Source organism: Ochotona princeps, chromosome 2 (assembly GCF_030435755.1).
Source record: "Ochotona princeps isolate mOchPri1 chromosome 2, mOchPri1.hap1, whole genome shotgun sequence".
In the NCBI taxonomy this organism is placed as follows: domain Eukaryota; kingdom Metazoa; phylum Chordata; class Mammalia; order Lagomorpha; family Ochotonidae; genus Ochotona; species Ochotona princeps.
Genome location: NC_080833.1, coordinates 13,025,158 through 13,051,237, shown reverse-complemented (window position 1 = coordinate 13,051,237; position 26,080 = coordinate 13,025,158). Strand labels below are relative to the sequence as shown.

The 26,080-nt window shown below is 54.6% G+C and overlaps 2 protein-coding genes across 3 annotated transcripts; one reads left to right on the top strand and one right to left on the bottom strand.

Annotated features, from left to right (window-relative positions):
* Window positions 1-620: 620 nt before the first annotated feature.
* UBXN10 (UBX domain protein 10) lies at window positions 621-5,885 on the bottom strand. 2 transcript variants are annotated; one of them, XM_058676205.1, is made up of 2 exons: window positions 5,741-5,885; window positions 621-1,806 (listed from the first exon to the last, which is right to left on the bottom strand). In XM_058676205.1, the coding sequence occupies exon 2, from the start codon at window positions 1,789-1,791 to the stop codon at window positions 964-966; it is 828 nt and encodes a 275-aa protein (XP_058532188.1). In that variant the 5' UTR covers window positions 1,792-1,806; window positions 5,741-5,885; the 3' UTR covers window positions 621-963. The 2 variants fall into 2 exon arrangements, with proteins under 2 accessions (XP_058532188.1, XP_058532193.1); XM_058676210.1 differs by lacking the exon at window positions 5,741-5,885 and adding an exon at window positions 4,615-4,711.
* On the top strand, window positions 5,402-24,228 carry PLA2G2C (phospholipase A2 group IIC). The gene is made up of 5 exons (XM_058676219.1): window positions 5,402-5,553; window positions 13,463-13,577; window positions 15,505-15,649; window positions 17,689-17,792; window positions 23,921-24,228. Exons 2-5 carry the CDS (start codon window positions 13,538-13,540, stop codon window positions 24,088-24,090), a joined length of 459 nt encoding a protein of 152 aa, XP_058532202.1. The 5' UTR covers window positions 5,402-5,553; window positions 13,463-13,537; the 3' UTR covers window positions 24,091-24,228.
* The last annotated feature ends 1,852 nt before the right edge of the window (window positions 24,229-26,080 follow it).

Genomic DNA, 26,080 nt, shown 5'->3' with positions numbered 1-26,080 from the left:
CATGAACGAGGTGTCTTTCTCCTCTTCCAGAAGATTCCAAATCAGATAAGGAGACACCGTTTTTATCACCGCAAAGGGCCTTCCATGTTTGATGAAGAGGACTTAAACATGGGAAGCAGAGGCAATGCCAGCAACATACCCATGCCCAAAGCACTCCAAGGCACTGTGAGCACAGATTGGCACAGGTCTGTGGGCTTGTACACCTACAAAACAAACAAACAAACAAACAAACAAACAAAAGGAATTCACCACGGAGAGTCAGGTGGTGCTGGCTTTCCTGTGCGGGGAGCATTCTGTATCCAGGAGCTATCCAAGCTGCAAACTTCCTCAGTCTCTACTGAAAAGTAGGTCCCAGCTGAGCCCTGGCCTGCATGAGCCACTTTGGTGCCAGCGCAAGGACTAACTTAGAAAAGCTGATGTATGGAGGGAACTGCATACGTGAAAGACCCATTAGTCTCTTTGAGGGTCCCTCACACTAATGCTACCCAACACCCACCCCGCAAGAAGTCCCACAGAGCCCAGCAGAAGAGCTGCCTGTGAAGACAGGGTCAACAGCCTGTTGCTTACAGATGCCCACAAGAGACACAGCTCCTAAACCTTGGCTATTGACCACACTGAAATCCTCTCGGGGAACTGTTTAATCCTGTGTTCAATACAGAAAGGCACCCGCTGGTGTCCAGACAGAAGGCAAGCAGCTGCTCCAGAAAGCATAGTGGATTGTTGTAGCAGGACCTGGTTGGTTCCCTGCCAGCTCACCGTGGGGATGCAGAGAAGCTCGCTGCAGCCAGGGAGGCTTGGCTGGGAGCTCAGCACATCTGCATACTTCACAACCTCAGAAGGGACGAGGGCTGCGGCTGCCCGAGACCCACCTGGCAGTCAGACCCAGGCTACCCGGGAGGCCACAGGACTCAGCCAGATCCCTTGCTCCTGGGCCCCAGGGGCCTTGGCTGGGTGCTTGGGGAATCAGAGCCTGCACTCCGCATCTTCCTGTAAGATGCCCAGCACTGACTTGTGGGGGATGTGGCACTCCTGCAGAGACTTGCTGAGGTCAGAAAACCGTCTCTTGGGCACCTCCATGGTCTCGATGCTGCACGGGTGATAGGTGGTCTGGTTTTTCTGCTCGGCCACGGCTACCACGGTCTGCAGCTCATCAGTTGGCCGGAAATGGCGGATGAACCTTCGACCTGAAGGGGATCTGACAGCAAGCAGCAGCCTGGGTTCTTGGTCTGATGGTTCCTCCAGGTGCCCAGCCCCCCAAGAAGCCTGGGTCTTGGTTTGGGTGATGAAGTTCCTCTCCAGGGCTCTGGAATCTTCCTGAGTCTTCGCCATGTAAGTGTCCTCTGGGGAATGCATCGGGACGTTGCCCAGCTGCAGCAAGCTGGCCTTTTCAGCCACTGTGTCCACAGCCTCGGCCACCAGGTTCTTCCTCATGATGGAAGGCAGGACCGGGTACCTGTTGAGAGAGGCCCCCGTGGGCCCCTGCTGCTGCCACCACTCAGGGAGGCCCTCGGGAGCACCCTGGTTTGGAGACCTGGGTGCACAGGCCACTGGCTTTTGGCTGCTTGAGGATTCACAGAGACCAGCAAGTGGGGAAGCAGTGGGGACACGCCGAGAACACACCTCCGGGGCCTGGGCTCGGTGCAGAGTTGGCCGTGTTCGTCCCTTGGCGGACTTGGGCCGAGTGAGATGCATTTGGAGTGAGCCTGGCTGCCAAAGGAAGCTGTCTGCTGCTGGGCTGGCAACAGTGTTATGCTTGACTGCTGCTATGTTCACCAGGGCTTCTTTGGTCATCGCTTCTCAAGGTCCCTAAGGAAGTGGGGAGGGGGGTGAAAAATAGAAGAAGGTGGAGTTTAAACAGCTTGGGACACCTGGACCCAAGCTGGTCACTCCCGTAGGCACCAATGGGCCACAGTCTGAGGGCCTTGTCTCTAGATTTCTGGCATCCGGAATGAGGCAACAACTGCAAGTCACTCATTCATTCATTATTTTAGGCACTTGGACTGTATCAGTGAGTCAATGCACACGCATCTTCCAGTAGGGAAAGATGGGGGTTACACTTGGAGAGAAACCAGTGTAATCAGGGATTAGTAACTGCTTGGAGGACAACAATGACTGTTACTCTCACGAGGCGAGAGCAGAGGAGGGAGACACCCCATTCCCAGCCAGCGCAGGGCCTGGCCAATTTCTCCTGCAAATCCTCCTGGCCTTCGGATCCATGTGGTCTCCAGTGCAAGGTCAGGTTCTGCAGTCACAGGTGGGAAACAGTGTGGCCAATCTGCGAGTCACTTCAAGACCTGGGCCAGACTGTCCTGCCCTGAGCTAGAGCAATGGACAGAGAGCGTGCTGGAGGTGGGGAGGATTGTGGGGAGCAAGGGCAAGGGGAAAGGGTGGGCAGGCAATGCCTGGTGCACTTTAGGTAATCCGCTGGTTCCCCATGTGGGGAGCCGTCCTCCCTAGCAGGTGGCCAACAGCATCTTCTAGACTTGGAATCCCCGTCCCAGCAGCTGCCTTTAACCCAAAGAGGGAAAATAACTTGGTGAAGTTACAAGCAAAACTGGGCTCAGGGTCACTCAAAAGTGCAGAGACACATGCATAGAGTCGACCTTGCAAGCCCCTTCAGAGCCTCCATAAGCGAGGGTCAGCCTGCCCTGGCACGTCATTCACGGTGCAAAGAACCAGGCTCAGGGCATCTGTCTTCCCCAGCTCTCTGGTCCTTTCTGGTGTCTCCTCATATCTCTGCATAGCTGGCGCTTCTTTTCTTTCTCTTCTCCTGTCCTTCCCCTCAGCCTCGCAAGGTGGACAAATTTCAGGATGGAGGACATCCCCCTCCACTGTCCCAACTGTGTGGGCAGGAAGGCTCTGCTGCAGGGTGTGGCCACATAACAGAAACAGGCACTCAGATTCAAGTCCAGCGGCTAAGAAAGCCTCCCTGTACTGAGCCAGAGCATGGCTGGCCGTGGCTGAGTGTGGCTGGCTGTGGTTGAGCGTGGCTGGCCGCTTGCCCACTCCCCTACTTGGTAGAGGATTGCTGGCCGTGGCTGAGCATACCCTGCCGTCTACCCACTCTTGCACGCAGAGATATACGGGGCATAGCTATCTCCATCAGATTTCATTTAGAGACTTGGGATTTGAATTTCATATAATTTTTACTGTGTTACAAAATATTCTTTTGTCTCTTTTCCCCCCTCCCTGAAGATTTAAAAAGTAAGAGCTATTCTTAGCTCAAGAGCCATATACAGCCAGGTGCTGGGCTAGATCAGGCCCACGGGCTCTGCGCTTGTCACACTGTGTCCCAGACAAACTGCAGAAGAATAAGAACATGGGCTAGCTCTGCAGGAAGGCAGGACAACTGCCTGGTGACCACATGGCCAGCTGGTGGCAGGTCTTATGACATTGAGGTCTCCATTCTCTGCCCCCAAACCGACTGCAAGAAATAACCCCTAAGTGGGTTTTTACCCTTCAAATTCCATGTTTCCACCTGCCCCCAAACTCCTCCTCCAAGCTCCCTGCATCACACGACCCTGAAGCAGGTCACTCCAGCTCCTTGGGTGGACAGCATGATACTCCAGCCTTATCATTCTCTGCATGGTACCACTGTGGCCTAATTTTAGGGACCATTCTTTTCCTCACCACCAAACACACAACCCCTCAACACACAACGTGGTGCCTGCTCAGCTGCTGCGAATCTTGCACAAAGCTACCCCAGGTCTCTCTCTCCCACGTTGGAGGTCTCTCTCGTTTGCTCGATCTTGCTCACAGCCCGAATCCTTCACCATCTCATCTCCCACTTCTCCCTCGTCTTTCACACCCCATCTGGCTGCTGGTGGTACAGGAGGCTTCTGCTTAGCAAAGCTTTGGCATTAAAAAAAAAAAAAAAAAAAAAAGCCTGCCCAGCTCCTTGCTAATTTCATCTATTTTCTGATCAGCTGTGAAAGATGTGTAACCCCCCAACACCCCAGCACCCTCATCTTGAGTTCCAAAGCCTCTCATTGTGAAGCAGCTCTCGGCTCTGCAGCTGAGGCTGGCACCATGCAGCCAGGGCCGCCAGAGCTGTCTGAAGCCGTGCAGCCAGGAGTGTGTGAACTGGCTCCCCTAGGCACCCACCCTGCCTGCTCCTGGAAGGGCCATTAATTTGCCACAGCTTAGTTTCCAACTCCCACACCCGCCTTGGGAAGGCTTAACTGTCAGTAAGTTTGGTAACTTAGAAACCTTTCCCTTAACAACTTTGATGGGGAACGTCATGTGTTGGCGCAGCCCTCTGCCGGGTTATTTTTAAAAGGAAAACTTGTGGACGTGCATGCACTGCCATACCTCTTGCTCCTGGATAATTATCCATGCTCAGGGGGGTGTCATGTTTGACCCGCCCTGGTCAGAGGAGACTGTGACTGGGAGCTAGCTCACAGAACAAGCTTCATCATGACTAATTCCCAGGAACCCACTCACAGTTATTTAGAGGCTGCTGTCTCCTGCAGGTAAAACCGCTACATCCAACCTGCTTGCCTAACCCCCTGCCTCCTCTCAGCGCAGGGACCATCTGCCACCTTACTTTCCCCAGCAGCCATCACATGGACCAGGGGGTGGGTGGGGAGGGACCAACTGTGCCTTCGTACTCACGCCCTGGGTCCCAAGCTCTGCCGGCCGCCCTCAGCCCGGGACAGCTTCTGCAGCAGCTGGCACTGCTGTGGCTCGGCTCATTGCACCACCTCTAGGCCTGGCACAGGCTCAAGCACAAAGCAATCTGATAAGATTTGGGCGTGGGCATCATCAAGCTGCCAGCCATACAGGCAAGTGGCCTGTTTACTCAAACACAAATCCTGTCCCCCAGAGGCCTGCTAGGAGGCAAAAAACAATCCCTGTGATGTTGACAGAGGGCAGGTGCTCATCCCCCTAAAACCCATCACCGAAGCCACAGCCGACTAGGCCTACTTGGTGGGAAAACCCAAAGCCAAAGGTGCCCAACAACAGGGTCAGGTCACCCTATCCCACTCTCCACCCAACACAAACCCTAGGTAAAGGCAGAAAAATACAGACACCCACGAGCCATCTGCGGCTGTATATTCAAGATATGTACATTCGAATTGGTCTTTTAGATGTTTATCAGTTAATATCGGCCCCCTCAATGGGGCTTGCAAGATACAAACAGTGGAATCAACAGGGTGTTGACTGAACAGCACAAAACTTTGGGACCTTGCCAGATGTGGCCAAATGAACATAAGACCACTCTGTGTCCCACCCAGCCACAGGTGATCAAAGGGCCGAGAAGGGGGTGGGGCGGGTCCCCTGGCAGCCAGAGGGAGACAGGAAGTCAAGCCCAAGGAGCACTGGAATGGCTGGGGGAGGGGCAGGCACCAACAAGGGACAGACGAGCTGGACGCGGGTGACTGAGCACGGGGCGGGGGGCGGCGCCATCTGTTTCTCAGCCTCTGCGACGCCCTCGTCTCTACCTGGGTCGGTAGCCCGGTCTGCACAGCCCAGCGGGGAGGGCATGGCCCAGCGGGTCGTAGGTCTCCCTCGGCTTTTGCAGAGCCCGGACGGTGTCCGATCTCGGCAAAGGTGAGCTCTGGCCAGGCTTGCTTTTCCCCTGGGACGTAGCGGCTGTCCAGTGGTTCCTGGGGTTGCTGCTAAGGGGCAGGGTCTGGGGAGGCCACCCGGTGGTGGGGAGAAGGGGAGCCTAGGAACGCGAGGACTGCCCTTTTCCACGCCAGACAGACCGTGGGTCGGGAGGAGGCCGCCTGCTCACCTCGCTGCTCTGCTCCATCCGCTGCCTGCACCCCGGCACGGCACCCTGCCGGGTCCCGCTGGTAAACAGCCCCGTTTCCGAGGCAACCGCTATGGGGTGGGGGGGCCACGTGCTTCCGGCCTGACCGGAACCGCCTGCGGGGCTGGGGTGAGGGCAACGGGGCAGGGAGGGCTTGTACAAGTGGCTCTGCCCCTAGGAAAGCCACAGGGGGTCCACGTGTTCTGATTGTGGCTTACCTGCTTCTGTCTCCAACCTCAGGGCGCAGAGTGGGTTTCCATGGGAAGGACCACTCCTGGACACCGGGATGGGGGAACGATGGGCCGGGATGCAGCCCTGCTGGCCTCACACCCATCTAGGGATAGCTGGATAGACCTTAAGCCTGTCAGAGTCTTTGAATGAGGTGGTGGGACTGGTTGGTTCCTGCCAACTGCAGCGCCTGAACGGCATCAGGATGAGTTGGGGGCAGGCTCCTTGAATGCCTTGCTCATCCTTAGAACAACCCTTCCCGCCCCAAGCCTCCCGACACACGCTGGACCTTGTGCTCTGGGGCACTCACACCTCCCCTGAAGCCCAAACTACAGCCTTTTGCACTTCAGCCAGTCCTGGGCATCAGATTTTCAATATCCTGGTCTACTGAGAGGCCAGGATGCATACCTCGTCCATTCTATTGGCAAGATACTCCCATTGCTTCTCCTGCTATCCGCTTATCCTGTCCACACCCAATTCTGCCCTCCCCAGCCCCCAGCTTGGGTATAGAGGGCACTTCGATCTCTCTGGTCCCTTAGACTGGTGTGGTAGATGGGGTGGTCTGCAGCCCGAGCTTGAGTCTCAGCCCGATTTGGTAGGTGTCCCATTTCCCCCTCCCCGACCCTGATCTCTGTTCTGCTGAGAAGGGTTTTAAATATAAAACCCCACCCTCCTCCTGTCTGAAGCGTCGCTCATCTGGTGGTCTCAGAAGAGGAGACCACCTTGCTGCCTACTGCTGAGAAAAGATGGCACCAGCTCTTCCCAGCTTTTGTTTCCAAGCCCACAAACCTGCCTGCTGGTGTCCCACCCTCTGTTCTGCCCCAGGGAAAGGGGCTGCCCTCTGAGTGGGCATGAGGTTGACTCTCTCTGCTTGGTGCTGGGAGCCAGCCCTGTGTCACCCCCACATCAACATACCCCATTGCACACAGAACAGCAACCCTTGGCTCCCACTGCCCCTTGGCCTCAAAGATCCCCACTCCCTGGTCTCCTGCTCTGAGTTTGCCCAGTTCCCATGCCCTCCTCAGGTCTCAGCCTAATGAATCAAACCTTTCTTCCCACTTAGGGTTAAGATGACTCCCTAAAAGTCCTCATGACTCTATGTGTGTGCCAGGTGGTGTTCTCAACTCTCAGAATATGCAGATGAATAATCTAGCCATTGTGTTATTAGAAGGGAATGTCACTAGACATTTGAAAACTACGTGTTTATCTTCCAGCCTTGTTGACAAGATGTTTGTTCTCTGGTCTGTCCCAGACACATGGATACCAGATTGCCATGAGCGTCCAATCCCGCAAGGTGTTGGGTTGGGAAGATGGGCCATGTACTGATAAAGTACCACTGGCCAGATAATTTTTAATACAGTTTCAGTCAAGGCTAGAGGAGCAGGCACAGGCTGAACACAAGTGTGTGCCAAGTGATTGGGCAATCAGGAAGTTCTTTGAAGGCCGGAAAGGATGGGGTGGGCTCAAAAGCGAAACTCCTGACCCCTGGGAGAGTGCTGGTCACGCTAGGGTGGCCTCCTGTGGGGGCTGCCCCCTCAGCTGCCCGACCCTGGACATCGGGCCCCTTTGAGATGCAGGAGCTGGCGGTTTTTCGGAGCTGATGGTTTCTCAGCTTGGTGCGGGAGGCTGATGTTAATGATTCTGTCAAAAATATCTAAGCACCGCTCTGCAGCCCTGCAACGCCCACCCGAAAAAGATGAAAGTGGATGCCTCAGCAGCTATTTTGATATCACCTAAGAATTATGCAATCGCTTAGAGACCCACCCTGGCTTCTCATCATGTACGCATGTGTGTGAACGCATGCATGCCCTTGCTACAGCACAGTGACATGGAGGCTGGGCTAGGGTCTGCTTGAGCTTAGCAGTCCTCACCTTCTGCTCCCAGGTCTGTGGAATGCACAGCCGGAGTGGGACAGTGCAGAAAAGAAACGGAGACTGGATGGAGTGTTACAGTGCCTACCCTCTGCAGCTGCTATCTCCCTGCCTTCTTTAAATAGTCCTCAGGGTTTGGCCTTTGCCTGCTCAGCAGCAGAGCCTGCTGCCTTGTCCTCAGTTCTCTCCCTGCGCTCCTGACAACCTGTTCCCCAAAAGGACCTCCTGGCTTTGCCAGTGCCAGGGTCGACTTATGCCTGCCCCTTGTTCTCAACCTTAATCCAAACAGATCCCTAAAAACCACGTCCCTCACAAGCCCTTCTTGCTCACATCCTGCCCCTACCAAGCTTCCTGCGCTCTTCCTGGTCCCTTGAGGTCTGGTGGATGGCGCCTGCAAAGGGGCTGCATCCCCTTGGAACTGGGCACTGCCCATGTTTACGACTCCTGAGCAAACAGCTGAGCCGCAGGGCCCTCCAGAGGATGAGTAGCACAGCAGTCTTAAAACCTGCATCCAGCTGGCGAGTCCAGTGCCCACCCTGGCCTCAGATCCCACCCCAACTGTGTGTCCCATCACCTGTAGTTTTACCTGTCGTCGGATGGCAGGTCTGGCTTCTGGGGGCCAGAGCTTGAGCTTGAACCATGGCTCCATGGCTCCACCACCTGCCAGCCAAGGACCTTGGGCAATGGAGTCAAGTTGTCTGGGTCCCAATTTCTGTGCCCATAGAATGGAGATGCAAACGAGATGACTGGGGTATGAAATGCAAGAAAATATTTTCAGGCGCAGGGGTAGTGCTTGGGGCATCAGAAATGTGTCCTGCGGATTGACTGTCATTGTGTCGTTCTCATAGCACGTGCACTTGGCCTTCTGTGGGTTGTGAGTTTCTCAGGGCAACTGCTTGCCTGACTTGGAACCCCTGCTTTGCCCACTTAATGCTTTATGGTAGGCACTTGGTCAGTGAGAACTAAGTGAGTGGTGATGGCAATGGTGATTCCACAGCTGGCTTTCCTTCTGAGAGGTCCTGGTGGGCTGCCAGGTGGTGACCACACAAGGACACCTAGTTTGAGATCTAAGTGATCTCCAGACTCCCCCATCGCTGGCAGAAGCAGGTGCGCCTGTCTCTTAGCTGTGTGTTTCCAGAGAGCTTTTGGATCAGTGACTTCTGGTGTCCTGCCCTGTCGGTCCTTGATCCCATCTGACTTCGTGGATGTCATGGAAGACCCTGACACTAGAAATGAACATGGTGCAAAATCTGATGGAGGCCAAGAGAGTAGTCAAGTCTAGAGCTCAGTCAGCTTCCTGGGGGACTGTAAGGAGAAAGCTTCCGGAGAAGGAAACTTACCCCTAGAATTATTGCGATTTTTAAATGATTTGTTTTACATGGTTGGAAAAGTCTGAAAATGTATTGTCTGCTTTCCAGTTTCTCTGAACATTTGTTTATTTCGAAGGGGGAGAGAGAAAGAGTATGAATCTGCCCAACACTGGCTTATTCTCCAAATGGTTGCCGTTGTCATGGGGGTGCTGGACTGGGCTGAAGCTGGGAGGCAGGAACTGCATGGGGTCTGCTATGCGGGTATCAGGAACCCAAGGTCTTGGGTCATCATTTGCAGCCTTCCCAGGTAGTGTTAACAGGAAGCTGGGACTCGATCTAGTGTTCTGATACAGCCTGGCAGCACTGCAAGCAGCAGCTTCACCTGCTGTGGCGCAATGCCAGCCCCTTTTGCACTCTGCTTGAGCAGAGCCTGTTGAGCGCTGTGATTGGCTGTGACTGCTGCTGTTTCATCTTCAGGAGCTGGTGGACTCTTGCCAGCATTCCTTGGGAGCCGTGGTTAGGTCTCCACCCCAGCTCTGTCTGGAAGTAGTCAACCGGTTGCAACCCTCGTCTTTGATGTAGAACCCTGAGTTAACTGCCCGTACCTTGCACAATGCAGCCTTGTCTTGGCTGCTCAGTAATTACGGTCCAGCTAATAGTATTGCAGATGTTGTTGGAACTGCCTGCCCCTATGCTCAATGGCCTCGGATTCCCACGCTCTGCCGCTCCTTGTCCTTAAATCCTTCCTCTGTGGCCTAAATGGTAAGAGAACTGCTCTAGCTCCATTCCTCTTCACCAGCTGGGGCTGGGAAGCTGAGGCTGAGACACTTGTTAGACTAGTATCTACAACAAGAGCTGGGGGAACTGTGGTGCTTCTCCAGTGTCCCGAGCCTTGCCTTCAGGGCTGTGTTTTGGACCTACAATACTCTTTTGTGGATGATTCACATGTGGGTGCCTCAGGAAGTGCGTGGCAAGAGGCAGGTGCATGGGGTTAAGCCCCCAGCCCCACTTGTGATGCCTGCATTACGTATCAGAGCGCTGGTCCCAGATGCTCTGCTTCTGATCCAGCTTCCTGGACAGGCAGCGGGTGATGGTTCAAGTCCTTGGGTTCCTGCCACCCACACAGGAGACCAGGCTGGAGTGCCCAGCTGCTGCCTTCAGTCTGGCCCAGCCTGGTCTGGCTGTTATGGACATTTGGAGAGTGAATCAGTGGATGGGACATCTCTTTTTCTGCCTCTCGCTCAATTTGTTACTGTGCTTTTCGAACAAATCAAGAAGTAAACAAATCTTTTTAACAGACTCGTGAAAGAATAGAATGAAAAGAGGAGTTTATAGAGGTGCACTTTTTTTTTTAATACATGCCTAGCTTTTTTTGTAGTGCTGAGTTTCTGTGGGCTGTTTGAAGACCCTTGGTAGGCATGGACCTCAAATTCTGAGATGAACTTATCTTGTAATTCTGTTTCCCCATCAACTGTGTGAAGGGTCAGAAGGTGAAGTGGCCTGTAGGTTGCCTTTCGCCACCACTGTGTGACAGGTGCTGTCCCCAGCAGGGCTTGGGCATGAAGAAGAGACACAGAGTGGACGTGACCTCTGTCCTTAGGGAGTTCGCTGGCTCGCTTCAGCTTCAATGCCAGCCCATCTTCCATTGCTGACTGTAAAGGGATGGGGGCTCCTGACCACCTCGTGCCTGGGAGGTGGCCTGGGAGGCCAACCCTCGCATCCTTTCACACTCCCATTACCTCCCAACTCCCAGGCGCTCTGGCCTTGTGCTCTTGTTTTACAAACCCCAAGCAAAGGCTGATAGGGAGAGAGCCATGTCCATCTTCCCTAAATCAAGACTGTGAAGATGGGGCCGGGTCTCCCCGAGGCTGCCCTCATGTGATCAGAGCCCTGCGACAGCCAGAGGCAGGCAGGGTTGTGGTGTGGGCGGCTGGGGTCCTGGGTGCTGCTGTGTCGACTTTGCAATTCCGCCTGCAATTCCGCCTCACTCGGAGCTTTGTTTTCTCATCTTCATGTGGTGAGGAGTCCACGCAAAATGTGAGGGCAGTCAGGGCCTGCTCCCACCACCTCCTTCTGGAAGCTTCTGCCTCTCAGCAGCTCACACTGCAGCCTCTGGGCTCAGAGGTGTTGGGTTATACACGCACTCAGGTCCCGCATGTGGAGCCCCCTGGGAACAGACTTGCAGACAGAGGTATGCCTGGCTCGGGGAGCTCCTGGGGGGTGTAGCTGTTGGAAGTGAGTCCAGCGAGACTGAGGAGAGGGAGGAGCTGACACACGGTGGGAGAAGCTGATGCGGTGACAGTGACATGGAGAGCGCAACTGGGATGGAGAGATGGAGAGACGGTGACACAAACGCACAAGTAATGGATGGAGAGCTGACACGCAGTCTGACACAGAGAAGCTGGCCCAGAGAGGAGACACGCACCAGAGTAACTGCAATGGAGAGAGATGCCGAGACACAATAAGGAGAAGCTGGCATGGAGAAGAAGAGCTGGCACAGAGAGAAGGTAGCTCTGAGAGAGGAAGTGACACACTGAGGAGAAGCTGAGCTCGAGGGAGGAGCTGACACAAGGCTAGTTGCTGAGGCCTCAGCCCATCCTCCGGGCACACCTGGGGCCCAGGTGGCTCTTGGGCACTGACTGGAAGGAGTCGGGAGACAGTACCCTCTCAGCCAGGTGCCCTCCAAAGGAAAGGCTGTACCCTAGGCTCACACAGTTCCCTGCTGCAGGGAGCACGTGCGGGGTGCCTGGAGACCCTGTGGTCAGCCGTTCTGAGCTGACGGCAAAGCCGACTCTGTCTCCCAGGGCCAGGGTCTGCCTCTGGTCCAGATGCCCACTGCCTCTAAGTTGGCTCAGCATGGATGAGCTACTGTGGCTGGCACTTGATAAGTGTCTGTGGGTTTCACTCTCAGACTTGCACCGAACCCACTCGTTTCTTTCCAAGATGTCACCATTACCTGTCTGCCTGAGAGATGTGTGTCCCTTCTTAGTGCCCTGAAGCCGTGCTGAGGCCACAGCCTCCCTCATGGCCTCCTGGTGCACACTGGGTGGGACCAGGCCTGCTCAGGACCCAGTCCTCTGCCAGAAGGGGCTAAGATAGCAAAGGCACATGACTAACCCTCCCGGGCACCGCAGGTGCCTTTGCCAGAGGTGCAAAGCTACCTGAGGCTGTGTGCCAGCCTGATTCTCTGGGCTCTGCTCCTAGCCCTAATGTCACCAGAATGGCCTGATGTGTGACGGGGCCCACAACTCGTGTGTGAAGAATGTTAGTGATGGACCCCGGGACAGCCTCAGCAGGGACTCAAGCCTGCCTGCTGCTCCTCTGCTGGTCCATTGGGATCGTTGCTGGCAGCCCTAGGAACGGCACCTTCTCCTGTGACAGCATTGTGTCTTATAAGGTTGTTTTCCTTCAGTGTTACCAATGCCTCCCCCCCAACAATTGCAACTGTAAGGCTGGGAGGGATTTATTCAGCCTCTCTGGCTTTACTTTTTCTGTCTCTAATGTAACCACAGAGACTTAAGTTGCCATGAGAATTGTCCAGAGAGCCCTCAGAGTGTCTTGCTGCAGGCGTGGTCTTACTGACACGTGTTTTTAACCCCATGTACAGGGGCTGAGTTGATACGCATGATAACTGTGTACCAGGAAGGAAACCTCTGCCTTGGACTCTCCTGGACTGGGTTTCATATGCACAGTTTACCTGGCTTAAAAAAATTATTTTGTTTATTTGTGTTGTAGAGTGACAGAGAGAGAAAGATCTTCCATCTGCTGGTTCACTTCCCAAATGGTTGTAATAGCTGGGACTGGGCCGGCTGAAGCCAGGCGCCTGGAACTCCATCAGGGTCTCCCATGTAGATGACAGGAGCCCAAGTACTTGGGCCATCCTCTGCTGCTTTCCTGGGGTGGAGCAGCCAGGACTTGAACTGTGTTTTGGTCTAGTGTGCTGGCATCGCAGGTGGTAGCTTAGCCTGATGTGCCACAATGCACGCCCCAGAATAAGTGTGTGTTTGCTTGGGAATAGATAGGATGTTGACTCTGCTGAAGAAAACCAAGGAAGAGATAGAATTGTCCAAGAAGGAATGAAAATTAGAGAACCCCCCCACCAAAAAAAAAAACCACACACTTAGAATTTTCAAATGATACACTTGGTCTAATACCAGAAAGGGTTTCATTGTCAGGTCAATGATGGTTGTCAATGATGATTAGGTCTTGTGGAGCCCTGTGCTGAGGTCCCAGCAGCTGGGCTTTTGCATCCAAACGGACTGGCCTCACTGTAGTCCCTTTCTTTTCCCCAATAGGTGTGCAGCTGGGAGCCTGCTCGTGCGTAGACCAAGGCAGGACCCTGGCGCTTCAGCCCCCCAGTCTCCTTGAGAATGAAGGTCATTGCTGTTCTCGCTGTCTTCGTGTCCTGCTGTAAGTAGCATCCCGGCTACAAGATAAGTTGGATGTTATCCTCCTGTCTGTGCCGTGGGGGTGGTGGCATCAGGTGAGGGGAAGGTCCAGAGTCACTCAAAAGAGAACTGCAGGTGTGGCCAAGTGTTTCTGCTCCTGCGTAGATGGGCCAGTTGCATGCTGCCATCAGAGGTCCTGACCTTCACCGAGGACGAGGCCAGGGACTACAGGTCTGCTGCCCTTGACCCTAGGGAATCTCTACACCTCCCAGTCCCCTTGCTCTTGGGATGTTGGGATGCTCGATGCCTTTAATGTGTGAATGCCAGCACAAAAACACAGGCGAACTTCTGTCTAATTTAGGAATCATTTGTTCTTACTGGAAGATGCTATTGTGAGGACCTAGGATGTGACTGGTAATTTGAAGGCATTGTTGCCAGGAGCTGACAGCTCCCCTCTGCCGAGCAAGGTGGAGCTTCCTGGGAAACAGCCTGGGGTTCCTGAGGAAGCTCACAGGCGCCTGTGCAGGAGCAGCTGGGAAGGGGCTCTCCCAAATTCCTCTTTCTGTCTGCTTTGGCTGTGCAGCTGTAACCGCTGGATCCTTATGTCAAAAATGTCCAAAACAGACTTTCTTTCCCACTGTCCCCGCTGCGCCAGTCCATGGTGGCAAGTCATGACCTTCATGTTCATGGTGCGGAAGGTACGCAGATGCAGGAAGAGCCATGTTTACAATCCCGGGGATCAGCACCTGCACATGGCTCCACTTCTAGGGTTGGTGTCTGCAGCCAGGGCCACCCTTCAGCTCAGAAGGCAGGAAGATGCCAGAGAAGATTCCTGAAAATGCTTTCTTTGCCAACTTCGTGTTTTTGTTGCCAAGCAAACGAATGCGTGCTTACAGTTCAAAAGAGCCTGCAAATGAGCACAGTGACAAGGCAGAGTCCCTTCCTGTCCTGCCGCAACCTCAGGTCGATTTTTTTAGATTTTTTTTTTGTTTTTAAGTGAAAGAGGAAGAGAGAGAGAGAGATCTTCCATCTGCTGGTTCACTCTCCAAATGGCCACAATGGCCAGAGCTGAGCTGATCTGAAGTCAGGAGCCAGGAGCTTCTGCCAAGTCTCCCAAGTGGATGCAAGGGGCCCAAGGACTTGAGCCATCCACTGCCGCCCTTCTAGGCCATAAGCAGCGAGCGGTCAGCATGTGAACCTAAACCCAAGCGTCACCATTCCTGAGCGCCTAGTACTGGTCCTGCTAGGCCTTGCTGCTCACACACATTCAAGACCTGCTAATAGAAATGCTCATATAAGAAAACCAGCTTCGAGGTGTCTGGAGCAGCGTTGCCTATGTCGGTCTATCTCCTCAGGCCCATTGTCTGGTGATGATTTTGTTATTATCTCACGCCAGTGGGCCTGTGGCTGGTTGCGAATTTTCTGGTATCACAAGTTATACTGTAGCAAACACCCCCATCTGTTTGTATTTGTGCCCCCTTTGTAAACATATTCTAGGAATAATTGCTGGGTCCAGGTACATTTGGCCATTAAAAAAAAAAAGCAACAGATTGGAGGGTGTCCTTCCTGCCTGGAGTATTTTGCTTTTCCTATAAGGTGGTAAATGCTGGCTGATGCCTGTGGGGACTGGCGTTTCTGGCTTTGAACTTGTCTTGTTTATCTTGTATCAGACCTCAGGGCGCCTCTCCATCACAGGGGTTTTCTGCATGGCGAAAGCAGGATCCTAAGCAGCATGAGAACTGAATGCTCCTGTTGAGCTGGCCAGGAAGTGTCCCTGGGTAGTGTGGGGGCAAATCTGACCAGCTTCCTCCCCTCCCCAGGTAGGGCTGAGGACCTGAGCTGTGCCCTTGCACTACGTTTTGGGGTCTGCAGAGCACACCAGACAGGGGTCTTGGTAGCCCCATGCTGACTGCCCCTCCCTCTCCTCCTCCTTGTTTGCTCTTTGGCAGGGGCGGTGCCCACCCTCAGCAGCTTCTGGCAGTTTCAGAGGATGGTCAAACACATCACAGGCCGGAGCGCCTTCTTCTCCTATTACGGCTATGGCTGCTACTGCGGGCTGGGGGGCAAAGGGATCCCTGTGGATGACACCGACAGGTGCGTATGGAGGCCGCCCGGCATTTGATTTGTGTTGAAGTCCTTGCTGAGATCAGCCAGGGGGAGTCAGCACTCGTGCATGGCTGTAACAGAAGCCGATGCAAGCCTGCTAAGAAAAGACTGAGTGGGACTCGGGAGGGTAGGGTGGGAATTGGGTCCTGAGGCATCCAGGGAAGCTGGCAGCCTCTTTTGAAAAATGTGTAACTAATTTGTTTCAGGGAAAGAGAGAGAGAGAGAGAGAGAGAGAGAGAGAGAGAGAGAGAATCTTCCATCTGCTTGCTCATTCCCCAGATGCCTGCATAGCCAGGGCCAGGCCAGGTTGAACCCAGGAGCCTGCATCTCAATCCAAGTCTGCCATGTGTGGTGACAGGGACCCTAGTACAGGGACCTCAGGGCGCCATTAGCAGGAAGCTGGGTCCGGAGCAGAATCAGGATTTGAACCCAGGCTCTCTGACAGGGCATGCCGGCCCCTGTCAAGCAGATGTCCTCACCCTGAGGACCAGCTTCTTGAATGTGTGGCTGTGCTGTCACCCAGGGCCCCTGCATGCCTGGGTTACTGCTCGGCTGCCACACCTTGAGATTCTAACTACACATGTGCACGGGCTCATGTTGCACTGGCCGTGTGGTCAGTCCTGTCCGGAGCTCTGGAAACCTTTGCCTTCACCGCACAAAGGCTCTGCTGTCAGCTCCCCAGCTTTGAACGCTGCAGGTGCAGCAGGACTGCCTGGCTGGTTCCCAGCCCTAATTCCATATTCAGGGACACAGCGTCCAAGAGTGGCCCAGTTTGGGAAAGTTGTCCATCTGGGCGTGGTCACGTGGCACAAACCTACCTTCCAAACCTCCTCCTAAGGATAGAGCTGGGGGTGTGTGAGTTCCCGGGAAGAGAGGAGGCTGTTGTAATCTGGGGAGGGAGAAAGCAGGCTAGTTAGCGTGTGTGTTGTTAGCTATGAAGAATAAGAAAGAGAAATGCTGCTGACTACGGTCAGCCCAGCATGGATAAATATGTCCCTGCAGCAAGGCCTGGGAACTTTCTGATGCTTGGGTCTCTTGGGGTCATAGAATGCTCCAGCTGGAAGTTCCCAAGGATCTGGAAGGGATGCTGCTGCTTACAATTGGTCCAGTGGGTGTCCAGTTCTGGGTCACGGTGAAGGGGCATGACACTCAGCACTGTCATTTTACAGGCGAGGACAGTGAGGAGCCAAGATCAAGAGTCAGGGAGCCTGCCAGCTTCTGAGCGACAAAGTTGGGGGCAGAACAAACACGGGCCTCTTCGGTACCTCCTCTGCCCAAGTCCGAAGGCAGATGAGAAACACAATCTTGTTGGTCAAGGACGATCACTAACAACCAACCCATCTTGAGTGGGGAAGAGAGAGAAGGAGAGGGAGAGGAGAGGGTAATGCTTTTCTTGGTATTTTGGGTCTTAGAACCCAACCCAGCCATCTGCATTGCTGACCGGTGTTCAGTGGATTAAAAAATACAGATATTTTTAAAAGGTTGCATGTGTACTGTGCATGTGCTGGCATTTTCTTGCCGCTGCTCCCTAAACAAGGCAACAACCATTTCCAAAGTATTCACGTCCTTCAAGACTAATGTGAGAGATTCCTGGGGAAATGCAATTAAGAAATAAGCTGCTTTCACTGCAAAAAAAAAAAAAAAAATTGAAATCTATGCATCCAAGAGGCCTTCAAAAAGTTAGTGTAAAGTGTGTATTATGAAAAGACTGTGCATGGTCTTCAAAGTGTTTGCACTTAAATAAACCCGCCATTGTCCCAGCACTTTTTGAAGCTCCCTCCCATGATGGGTGTTAAGTCACCTGGAGATGAGTGTACACGGAGGGTGAGTGACCGTGTTATGCAAATTTTCTACCCTTTCATGAATGGAACTTGAGCACCTGTTGGCTTTTGTGTCTTTGCGGGGGCTCCCAACACCAACTGCCCAATGGAAATGGAGGGACGTCAGCCACTCTCCTCCCCACCTTCAGCATCTTCTCTTCCAGGGGCCAGGTCAAGCACCTCACCTCCCTCCCATCTGGCCCCCAGGTGCTGTCTGGCACATGACTGCTGCTACGAGAAGCTGAAGGAGCTGGGCTGCCAGCCTGTGCTGAACAGCTACCACTTCCGCGTGCTCAACGGCACGGTAATCTGTGAGTGACCTCTCCCTGGAGAAGTATCTCTGAACCCGGCTTGTTTCTTGGCGTCCACTTCCTGGCTAACTGTCTTTTTCCTGCCACGTGTTTTGAGTCACAGAGGGGGTGATTTCAAGGATTAGTGCCTCTTGGGAAGCCCTTGTCTGGTCCCTCCCTGTCGTCTTCAGCCCACAGCTGTAGCCCCCAGCCTCCAGGAGCTCAGCGCCCGGAACGGTACAGCGTGTGCCCAGTGAGGACTTGCTGGTTGGCGCAGACACAGAGGTGTGCAGCCTCCCTTGGCAACTGTGGCTGTGGAGGATGTTTTTCCTGATTTCTGCCGCATGTTAACAGGCAACGCAACTGTCTTTCAGTTGAACAAATATTTGCTAAGGGTGTCTGCATGCCAAGTGCCCTGATCAGTATTGTGGGGGACACAAAAGTAACTAGGAGGAGGAAGGGCAGGGTGCTCACGTGCTCCTGAGGCCGTTTGAAGAGGAGGGCAAGAGCCAGGTGAGCAGTTGTCTAGCCCTCCCCTCTGTTCTCTGCAGGGAGTGGTCCAGGCACCAAGTGTGTGCTGGCGCTGGCCTGTGCCCGTGAGTGCAGAGAAAGCACCCTGAAGGGGCTGGGCAGCGAGTCCCCTTTGTCTCATGGATGCCCTGTACGTTGTGTGGTCCATGTCCTGCTTGGCCTTGTGGGTGGCATAGGGCACCTGCATCCTATGGGTGCTTATTCACAGCCATACGTGTTCCTGGGCATTGGGCTGCTCCAGCTGGCACTCACCTGCTAGGGCATCCTGGGAGGCTCTCCTCCATCATATGCTTGATTCTCAGATGTAGGGCCTCCCCAGCGCCCACACTCAGGGCTCCAGCAGAGCACACACCAAGACCCAGAAGTTGGGATGTGGTAGCCGGGCTTAACCTCCCGTCGCTGCTTCAACTTCCACACCCCCGTATCCCAGCACCCATGGCAAGGCTGGCTTCAGCTCAGCCTGAGCTGCTCTTGTCCCTAAGCCAGTGGTTGGCAGGTAGGCAAGCCCCTTTCCACTGTGTGAGCTCAAGGCATGGCTGGGAAACTGGTGGGAGAACAGGAGAGAAGGAACAGGACCAGAAACAGCTCACCCTGAGAACAGGCCTGAGGCCAAGTTCTGCTGCCCCCACCCTCTCTGCTCCACATGGCAAGGCAGGGTGGGGTGTGCCTGGGAGCACACAGGAGGACCACCAGCTCTGTTATTCAAGCTGCCTTGTGGCCTGACTTGTATGTGGTTTTCTTCTTGCCCTACCTTACACAGATCTAACATCTGGCATGTCAAGTGTTAGTTTAAGATGGTTGAAAAGGCAGCACTAGGAATGAAGGGTGCTGCAGGGCAACACTCCCCCTGCCCCCCGCCAAATAGTATGGTGGGAAGTGGATGCAGGGGGCCTTACCCGCTCAATCCTGCACCCTGGACCTAGGGGCCAGGAGAGGTGGAGGGTGGAGCTCCTGAAGGTGGCACAGGGGGATGTCCTTGGTTAGCACAGGCCAGGTGGTGGCAGGAGGTGCAGGTGGGGCTGGGAGCTGAGCTGCAGGGCCCATGGCCTGGGTGCTGCTTTGCTCACAAGCCCCCCAAGCCTTGGTTCAGCCTCCATAGTGCTGAACTGTGCTTAGGAGTGGGCACAGGAGGAGGCACCCCAGCTTACCCTCATCAGCAAGGCCAGCCGGTGAGGAGCAGGCTGCCCTCTGCCAGTCCCAAGCCCTCCTCCCGAGCCGCTGCCCCCAGCACAGGGCTGAGAGGTATTTGGTCCCAGGTGTGCTGCTGACAGGTGCTGAGACCTGAAGTACACCCAATTCACCTGCCCAGGTGTGGGCACACCCTGAAGTGCATGGTCTTATGGAAATCCCAGAGCTGGATGCATCCTGACAGACACCCCACACCAGCCCCTGCAGCAAAGGGCAGACTGAGGCTGAGGGAGGGGAGAGTTTGAGCCAAGAAAGAGGAACAACTAAGACACGTGTTTGAGCACACCCTGATGGCCCTCAGTGTTCTCATCCATGGAATGGTCCCATAACAACTGCTGTGGTTCATGAACATCCAATGAGGGATGAGCTATAAGTGACCCCTTGAAGCCTAGGACAAATCTCCGAGGGGCCACCTGAGGCCTAGGGAGGTTAAGTGAGTTGACTGGGGTCACACAATTGGGGAGGAAACAGCAAGGATTTAGACCCAGCTCACTCTGCCCTGTGGAGGGTGATAGGCATGGGCTTGCTTGGGGGGTCCCAAGGTCTGCAGCCCACTGGCCACAGTGCCCTGCTGTGTCCCAGAGAAGGCAAAGAGAAGCAGATGGGATTTGGCCATGTAGAATGGTCTAGATTTTTCCATTGCTGTGAAGAAGCTCAGAGGCAGGCAGCGCTAGATCTGGCCCTAGCTTCCCCCATCTCCCCTTCTAGCAGGGCCTCTATATAAAGAGTTCATCACCTGCAGCCCAGGAAGTTTCTGGAAGGATGAACTTGAGCAGCACTGTCTAGTGCTTGCCCTGTCAGAGGTGGGCACTCATTTTCTTGGCCTGAATTCTCTTTCCCCTTCTGTGGGCGAGTGCTGGAATTTCCTAATTGCTCTGAGTGTTCTTGGAGGAGCTCATTATGCCTCAGTTCAAAGAGCTGCCCCTGCAAGGGTTAACTGCCTCCCCAAATTCTCAAGTCTGGTCCCCGGTTGCCTGGCAACCAGTGCTGCTCTGGGGATTTGCTAGGTGAGCAGAGGAGGGAAAGGAGAACAGCGTGGTCCACTCACATCTCCAAATGCCATGGGGACACGGGGCAGAGGAAGGTCTGTGACCCATGCCCAGGGACTTGTGTGCCCAGTGGAGATGTCTGCCCACCTGGGAGGAGCTTCCCCACCTGAGTGGGTTTCTGGAAGCACCTGGCATTGGCAAGGGTAGTGACACCTGTCCACCCACACAAGCATCCATGAGTCCGGGAGGAGGAGCAAGTGTGGGAGGCAGAGACAGGGTCCTGTCCAGGCCTCAGATGCTTCCTGCCACCAAAGAAGTGACAGTGATAACCATTGGAGTTTGGGGTTGCAAAGACATTTCTGGTGCCCCCCCTACTCACAAATAACCTGCTCTTCTCTCCCATAGCATTACCGCCCCCAATCATGTTTGTTTTGTTTGAGAAGACATATTTATTTGAAAGGGAAGTAGGGAGGGAAATGGAGAGAGAAAGAGAGAGTGAGAGAGAGAGAAGAGAGAGATCTTCCATCCACTGATTCATCCCACAAGTGGGTACACCAGCCAGGGCTGGACCAGGAGCCCTGGAAATGCACTCTGGTCTTGCATGTGGGTGGCAGGGTTCCAAGCACTTGGAGCCTCTTTTGCTGCTTCCAGAAGCCTGGCAGGGTCTGGCCTGGCCACGGGCAGAACTTGCTGGCTTGTCTTACTTGTGTAGGATGAGAAAGAAGATTCTGAGGCCACTCATCCTTTTCTTCCTGCCTCAGTTTCTCCGTTCATACCACGGAGGAGATAGGGCCTGGTGCTGAACTTGGATTCGAAGAGGGCATTTCTTGGCCTGATGCCACCTCCATCTTGGTCATGCAGATGGCGTGACATGCAGGAAGCAGGACACTGCCCCAGGTCAGCTCCAGGAGGTCGGGCTGGGCACGCTGACCGAGGAAGCACCGAGGGGTGCTGTGTCATCAGACAGGACAGGAACAGGGGAGGAGGGGCAGAGGACTGAGCCGGAAGAATGGGGAGATGGCCGAGAAGAGTGGAGCAGAGGGAGGAAGGGCGAGAAGGGGTGGGAGAGAAGGCAGCTGTGGGGAGACGAGGGCAACCTTTCATTCGGGTGTCTGAGCCCTTTGGGAAGAGGTGGAACCTTGTGTGTAGCCCTTGTCCTCCCCCTGCCTCTAAAGTGGCAGCTGTTCTAGAAAAACACCTAGGGATGTCCTGGGGGCTCTGGGGCTTTCCCCAGGAGTCAGGGCCTGAGGACAGGGTGGTGAGGACAAGGATGTGGGGACACAGGTGGCTGGCTGCCTGGAGCAGTAGAAGTACAGGCGGGGGAAGCCAGAGGTGGTAACATTCCCCTAGAAAAGTGGCCAGGGGCGGCAAGACATGGGGTGGCGTGGGCCTCGCTGGAGAAGCCACATGGCCAGCAGGTGTGGAAGGACAGCTTCCTTGAGAACAGGGACTTCCAGAAGCACAGAGGCAAGTGAGCAGGCACTGGGTCCAACCAGACGGATGCTGCCTGTTTCAAGATTACCCAACCAGCCACCTGTGGTTCCCAGGCCAGCAGTGGGCATCTGTGGAATGCCACCTCGGGGCTGGTACAGCCAAGCCACTCCCTCTGTCAGCAGCAGCCACTGCCCTCACTGCTCTAGGAAGCCATGCCAGCCCAGCCTTGTTCCTTTCACAAATGAGCAGTTTTGGGTGTTGCCTCATCCAAGGTCACAAGCCCAAGTTGGGGGGTGGCCTCCCTTCCCATTCCTGATTCTGAGGATAGTAGAACTGGGGTGGGATTACCTAGGAAGGGAAAACTAGCCTTTGCACAGCTCCCCTCCTCCAGGCACATGCATGCCCATGTACACAGACGTGTATATGCACACACGCATGCACACATACACACAAAGACATGTATATGCACACACACAGACATGGATACACACACACACACACACAGAGACATGGATACACACACACAGACAACCACGCAGCACTGTTGCTCCAGTCACTACACAGTAGGTCCCCATCTAGTGGTGAGTCAAAGAGTGGATGATTGATTGCACAGTTGGAAAAGGGTCCTTCATTGATCCAATGCTGTGTCCCACCTCCTGTCTTGGACCTGGGCAGACAGTGGTGAACCTGAGACAAGGTCCCAGCCTCGCGGAGTTCACACTGCATTGGGGAGAAGCTGACCTGGGCAAGCCAACAAGAGAGAGAAGCAGAGACAGAACAAACTGCAGCCCAGGACATGAACACCGGGGTGTGGGAGAGGGGCCTGCAACTTTTTGGTCCTGGAGACCAAAAGCGGTGTATGCAAAAGCCCTGGGACAAGATGGAGCAGGGTGTGTGACCCACGAGGACTGTGGGGTGGGGGGCAGACTGAGGAAGGCAACACTGTGGCAAGTGGGCTTCCTGGGCCTGCAGGAGGGTTGGGGGGATCCTGAGTTGTGGGAAATGATGAGAGTAGGTGTAACCAGCCTGCTATGTTCTCAGACGCTCTCTGCTTGTGTTCTTGGTGAGACAGGGATTAGCATAAGAGCTGAGGAAGTGACCAGGGGAGGGGCAGCACCTTGGGCAGAAGGCGGAGACAGCCCAGGGGCTCCCTGGGGGAGTGGAAGTCTGGGAGGAATGAGACAGGCTCCTGGCTTTGTAGCTGCAGCTGGACTTGGTGGCCATTTCCTGAGAGTGGATGGGACACCTTCTAGACTCCCCAGTGGCTGCCTAAGACAGCAGATAGAACCAGAGGGAGCTTCGAGCAGCTTGCGGAAAGGAGGCACGAAGTAAGAATGCGAGGATTTCTAGCTGCGTTGGCACCCACACGGACCTCCTGAAGACCCTTGTAGCCCCCTCTTTTTCCTCTGCAGCTCTCTGACAAAGGCTCAAGTGCACCTTAGGCACTGTAGGAGAGGACCGGGGACCTGTAGCCAAACAGCAACAGCGTAGCCATGAGTGATATAAAAGTTGTGTGGGCGTGGCTTTTCTTTCTACTGAAGGAGTCAGGAACATTATTACTATTTTTGATTCACAGTGAACTGTGCTTGGCAGAAATCGTGGGAAGCAGAGCTGTGGGTGGGTGAGGGGCTTGTTTAATATGAAGAATTTCCCTTTGAACAGCTCAGATCAGAGGTGCTTGAGGCACCCAAGCAAGCGGTTAAGCAGCAGGTAGAACTACCAGGTCAGCTCCTGGTACCGTGCCAGGTACGCAAGGGGCATGCAGCATCTCAGGAGCCCCCTCCATGCAGCCCACCTCCCCTCCTCTGCTTTCCCTTATTCCAGCAGCACCTGTGCTGGGAGCAGGTGTGATCGGGTGGGGAAAGGCTTGGGGGTCAGGTCAAAGGACTTCCTTTTGTGTCCTTAACCTTTGCCCTACCCTCTGTAGCAAGCTCCTTGTTCCCCCCGACCCACAACCAAAGCCGGGGAGTGGGCTGGGAGCCCCAGTGACCCTATGTGTCTTTGCAGGTAGCTGCGCCCTTGGTCCTGGTGCCAGCTGCCTCTGTGGGCTGAAGGCCTGTGAATGTGACAAGCGTTCCGTGTACTGCTTCAAAGAGAGCCTGCCCACCTACGAGAAAACCTTCAAGCAGGCCTTCCCTAGTCGGCCACAGTGTGGCAGGCGTAAGGTCCAGTGCTAGGGCTCATCCTCCCAGATTTTGGCAGCTGTTCCAGCATTGCTGTTCAGGGAGGACTTTCCACATCTCCACCAAGAGGCTCCGGTCCCTGCGGTTCACACTGCAGCATCCTGGGACTGGCCTTGTGGTGCAACACCTGACGCCTGGAGATGACAAGAACCTGCTCCGGAGGAGGGAGAGGGACCACAAATGTCTACGTGAAGTAGTCTTGGGAAGATAAGAACCAAGCTACAACTGCATCATTGCACATGTGAGGAAACAGACAACAGCAGCGCCAGCCCACAGTGAGCCACAGACACGTGCAAGAACTCAGCTGGCACCAGAACAACCGCCCCGCTGAGCCCAGCCTGCAAACGGCCAGTGTGCCGAACTGTGAGCTAAATAAAGGCTGCTGGTTGAAGTTGCCAAGTTTTGGTGTGGTTTGATGTGTCACAGTAGCTAACTGGCATCGCTGGTCTGTACTCCTGTGCTCTCAGCGTGCTGCCAGACTTGGGGAGGCCATCAAAATGTGGTGTTCTGGTCCCGGTCCCTGTCCTGGTATGCATGGGAGGAGAGGTCAGACTCATGGAGCAGGGATGGAGAGCTATTTCCTCAGTCGCTCAACACGCATGACTGAGAAGCCGCTGTGGGCCAAGCAGCAGGGTTCCAGAAAAACGTATGAAATCAGGAGGTGTGAGGATCCTGGGGAGAAGAGGTCTGGCTTGAGGAGGGAGTCAGGTGAAGGCAAAAGGCACACGGTGAGCATGGCCACAGAGGGTCTGGGAGCCAGGGCTGCCAGCTCTGCCCACTCAATGTGCACAGTCATACATATGGCTCTGGCCTGCCGGTTCCCTTCCCCACCCATGCATGGATAGAAATCTCAGACACTGAGCCCAGAGTCTGTAGGCATGAAGGGCATTTCACCCACCTGTGAGAAGTGTGGTTGTGCAGGAGCAGGTGTGGAACCTGGGTGGCCAGGCTTGAGCCAGTGGGCACCTCTTTTCCTTGGTCCTGACTTCAGCAGCACTTGGCCTGGAACTGGGAAGTACTAACCAGCACAGTGGAGGGAGAGGGGAAGGCCTTCGGGGATGGGACATCTTTTCCCCTTCCTGGGCTCCATTCCTGGTTGGTGAGACAGGCCCCTGATGGAACCCTAGGCCCATAGAGAAATGGCTGTGACTTTCACTGGAGAAGTGGTGTGGTTGGCTGTCTGTTCACACCTCCCACCCCTTCAGTTTGGGATTAGGGTCCCTATAGCCTTATGTGAGTGATACTCAGAGGATGGAAACTGCAGTGCTCAGAGGGAGGGGCTTTGGGAAGTGGTTGGACTGGGTCCTTAAGAAGCCCCAAGGCAATTTCACAAGAAGAGAGCTAGTAGGAACATCGTTCCTAGAAGTCCAGACCCTGGGAGCTGCCTGTTTGTGAACTGTGAGCCTCTAAAACCATGAGCCTGAACCAACCAACCTCTCCCCTCGGCTTGCCTTAGGTGTTCCACTGGACTCCATGTAGAGGAGTCAAGATGCATCAGACCCCAGGAACTCCAGGGGCGTTGGGGGCTGAGGAAACAGACACCTACAGAGTAGGATGGGAATGCTGGGCTGGGGTTGGCTTCTGGAGCCCAGGCACCACCAACGAGGGTTGCCGAAGGCTTCCCAGAGGAGCGCTGGAGTCTGGTCCCTGGTCTGAGACCTGATGAGGGGCAGGACTTGGGCTGGCATCAGGGTCTGCACAAGAGATGCCAGTGGAGGAGTGGAGGAATGGAGGGGTGGAGGGGTGGAGGTCAGCTCGACACACACGAAGGCTCCTTTGCCGCCCACTTCTCCATCTTGGCCCCTCCAGACCAAACTCTTGAATATCAACTTCTGCTTAAAGCCCACATCCCACATCCAATCTGTTGTCTCTACCTTCAGAATATGCCTAGATTCTGTATTTATCAAGTACACCAGGCAAACGTTTCAACAGGAAAAAATAAAATAAAGCAAGAGAGTACACATCTTGAATCTGGCCATCTTAC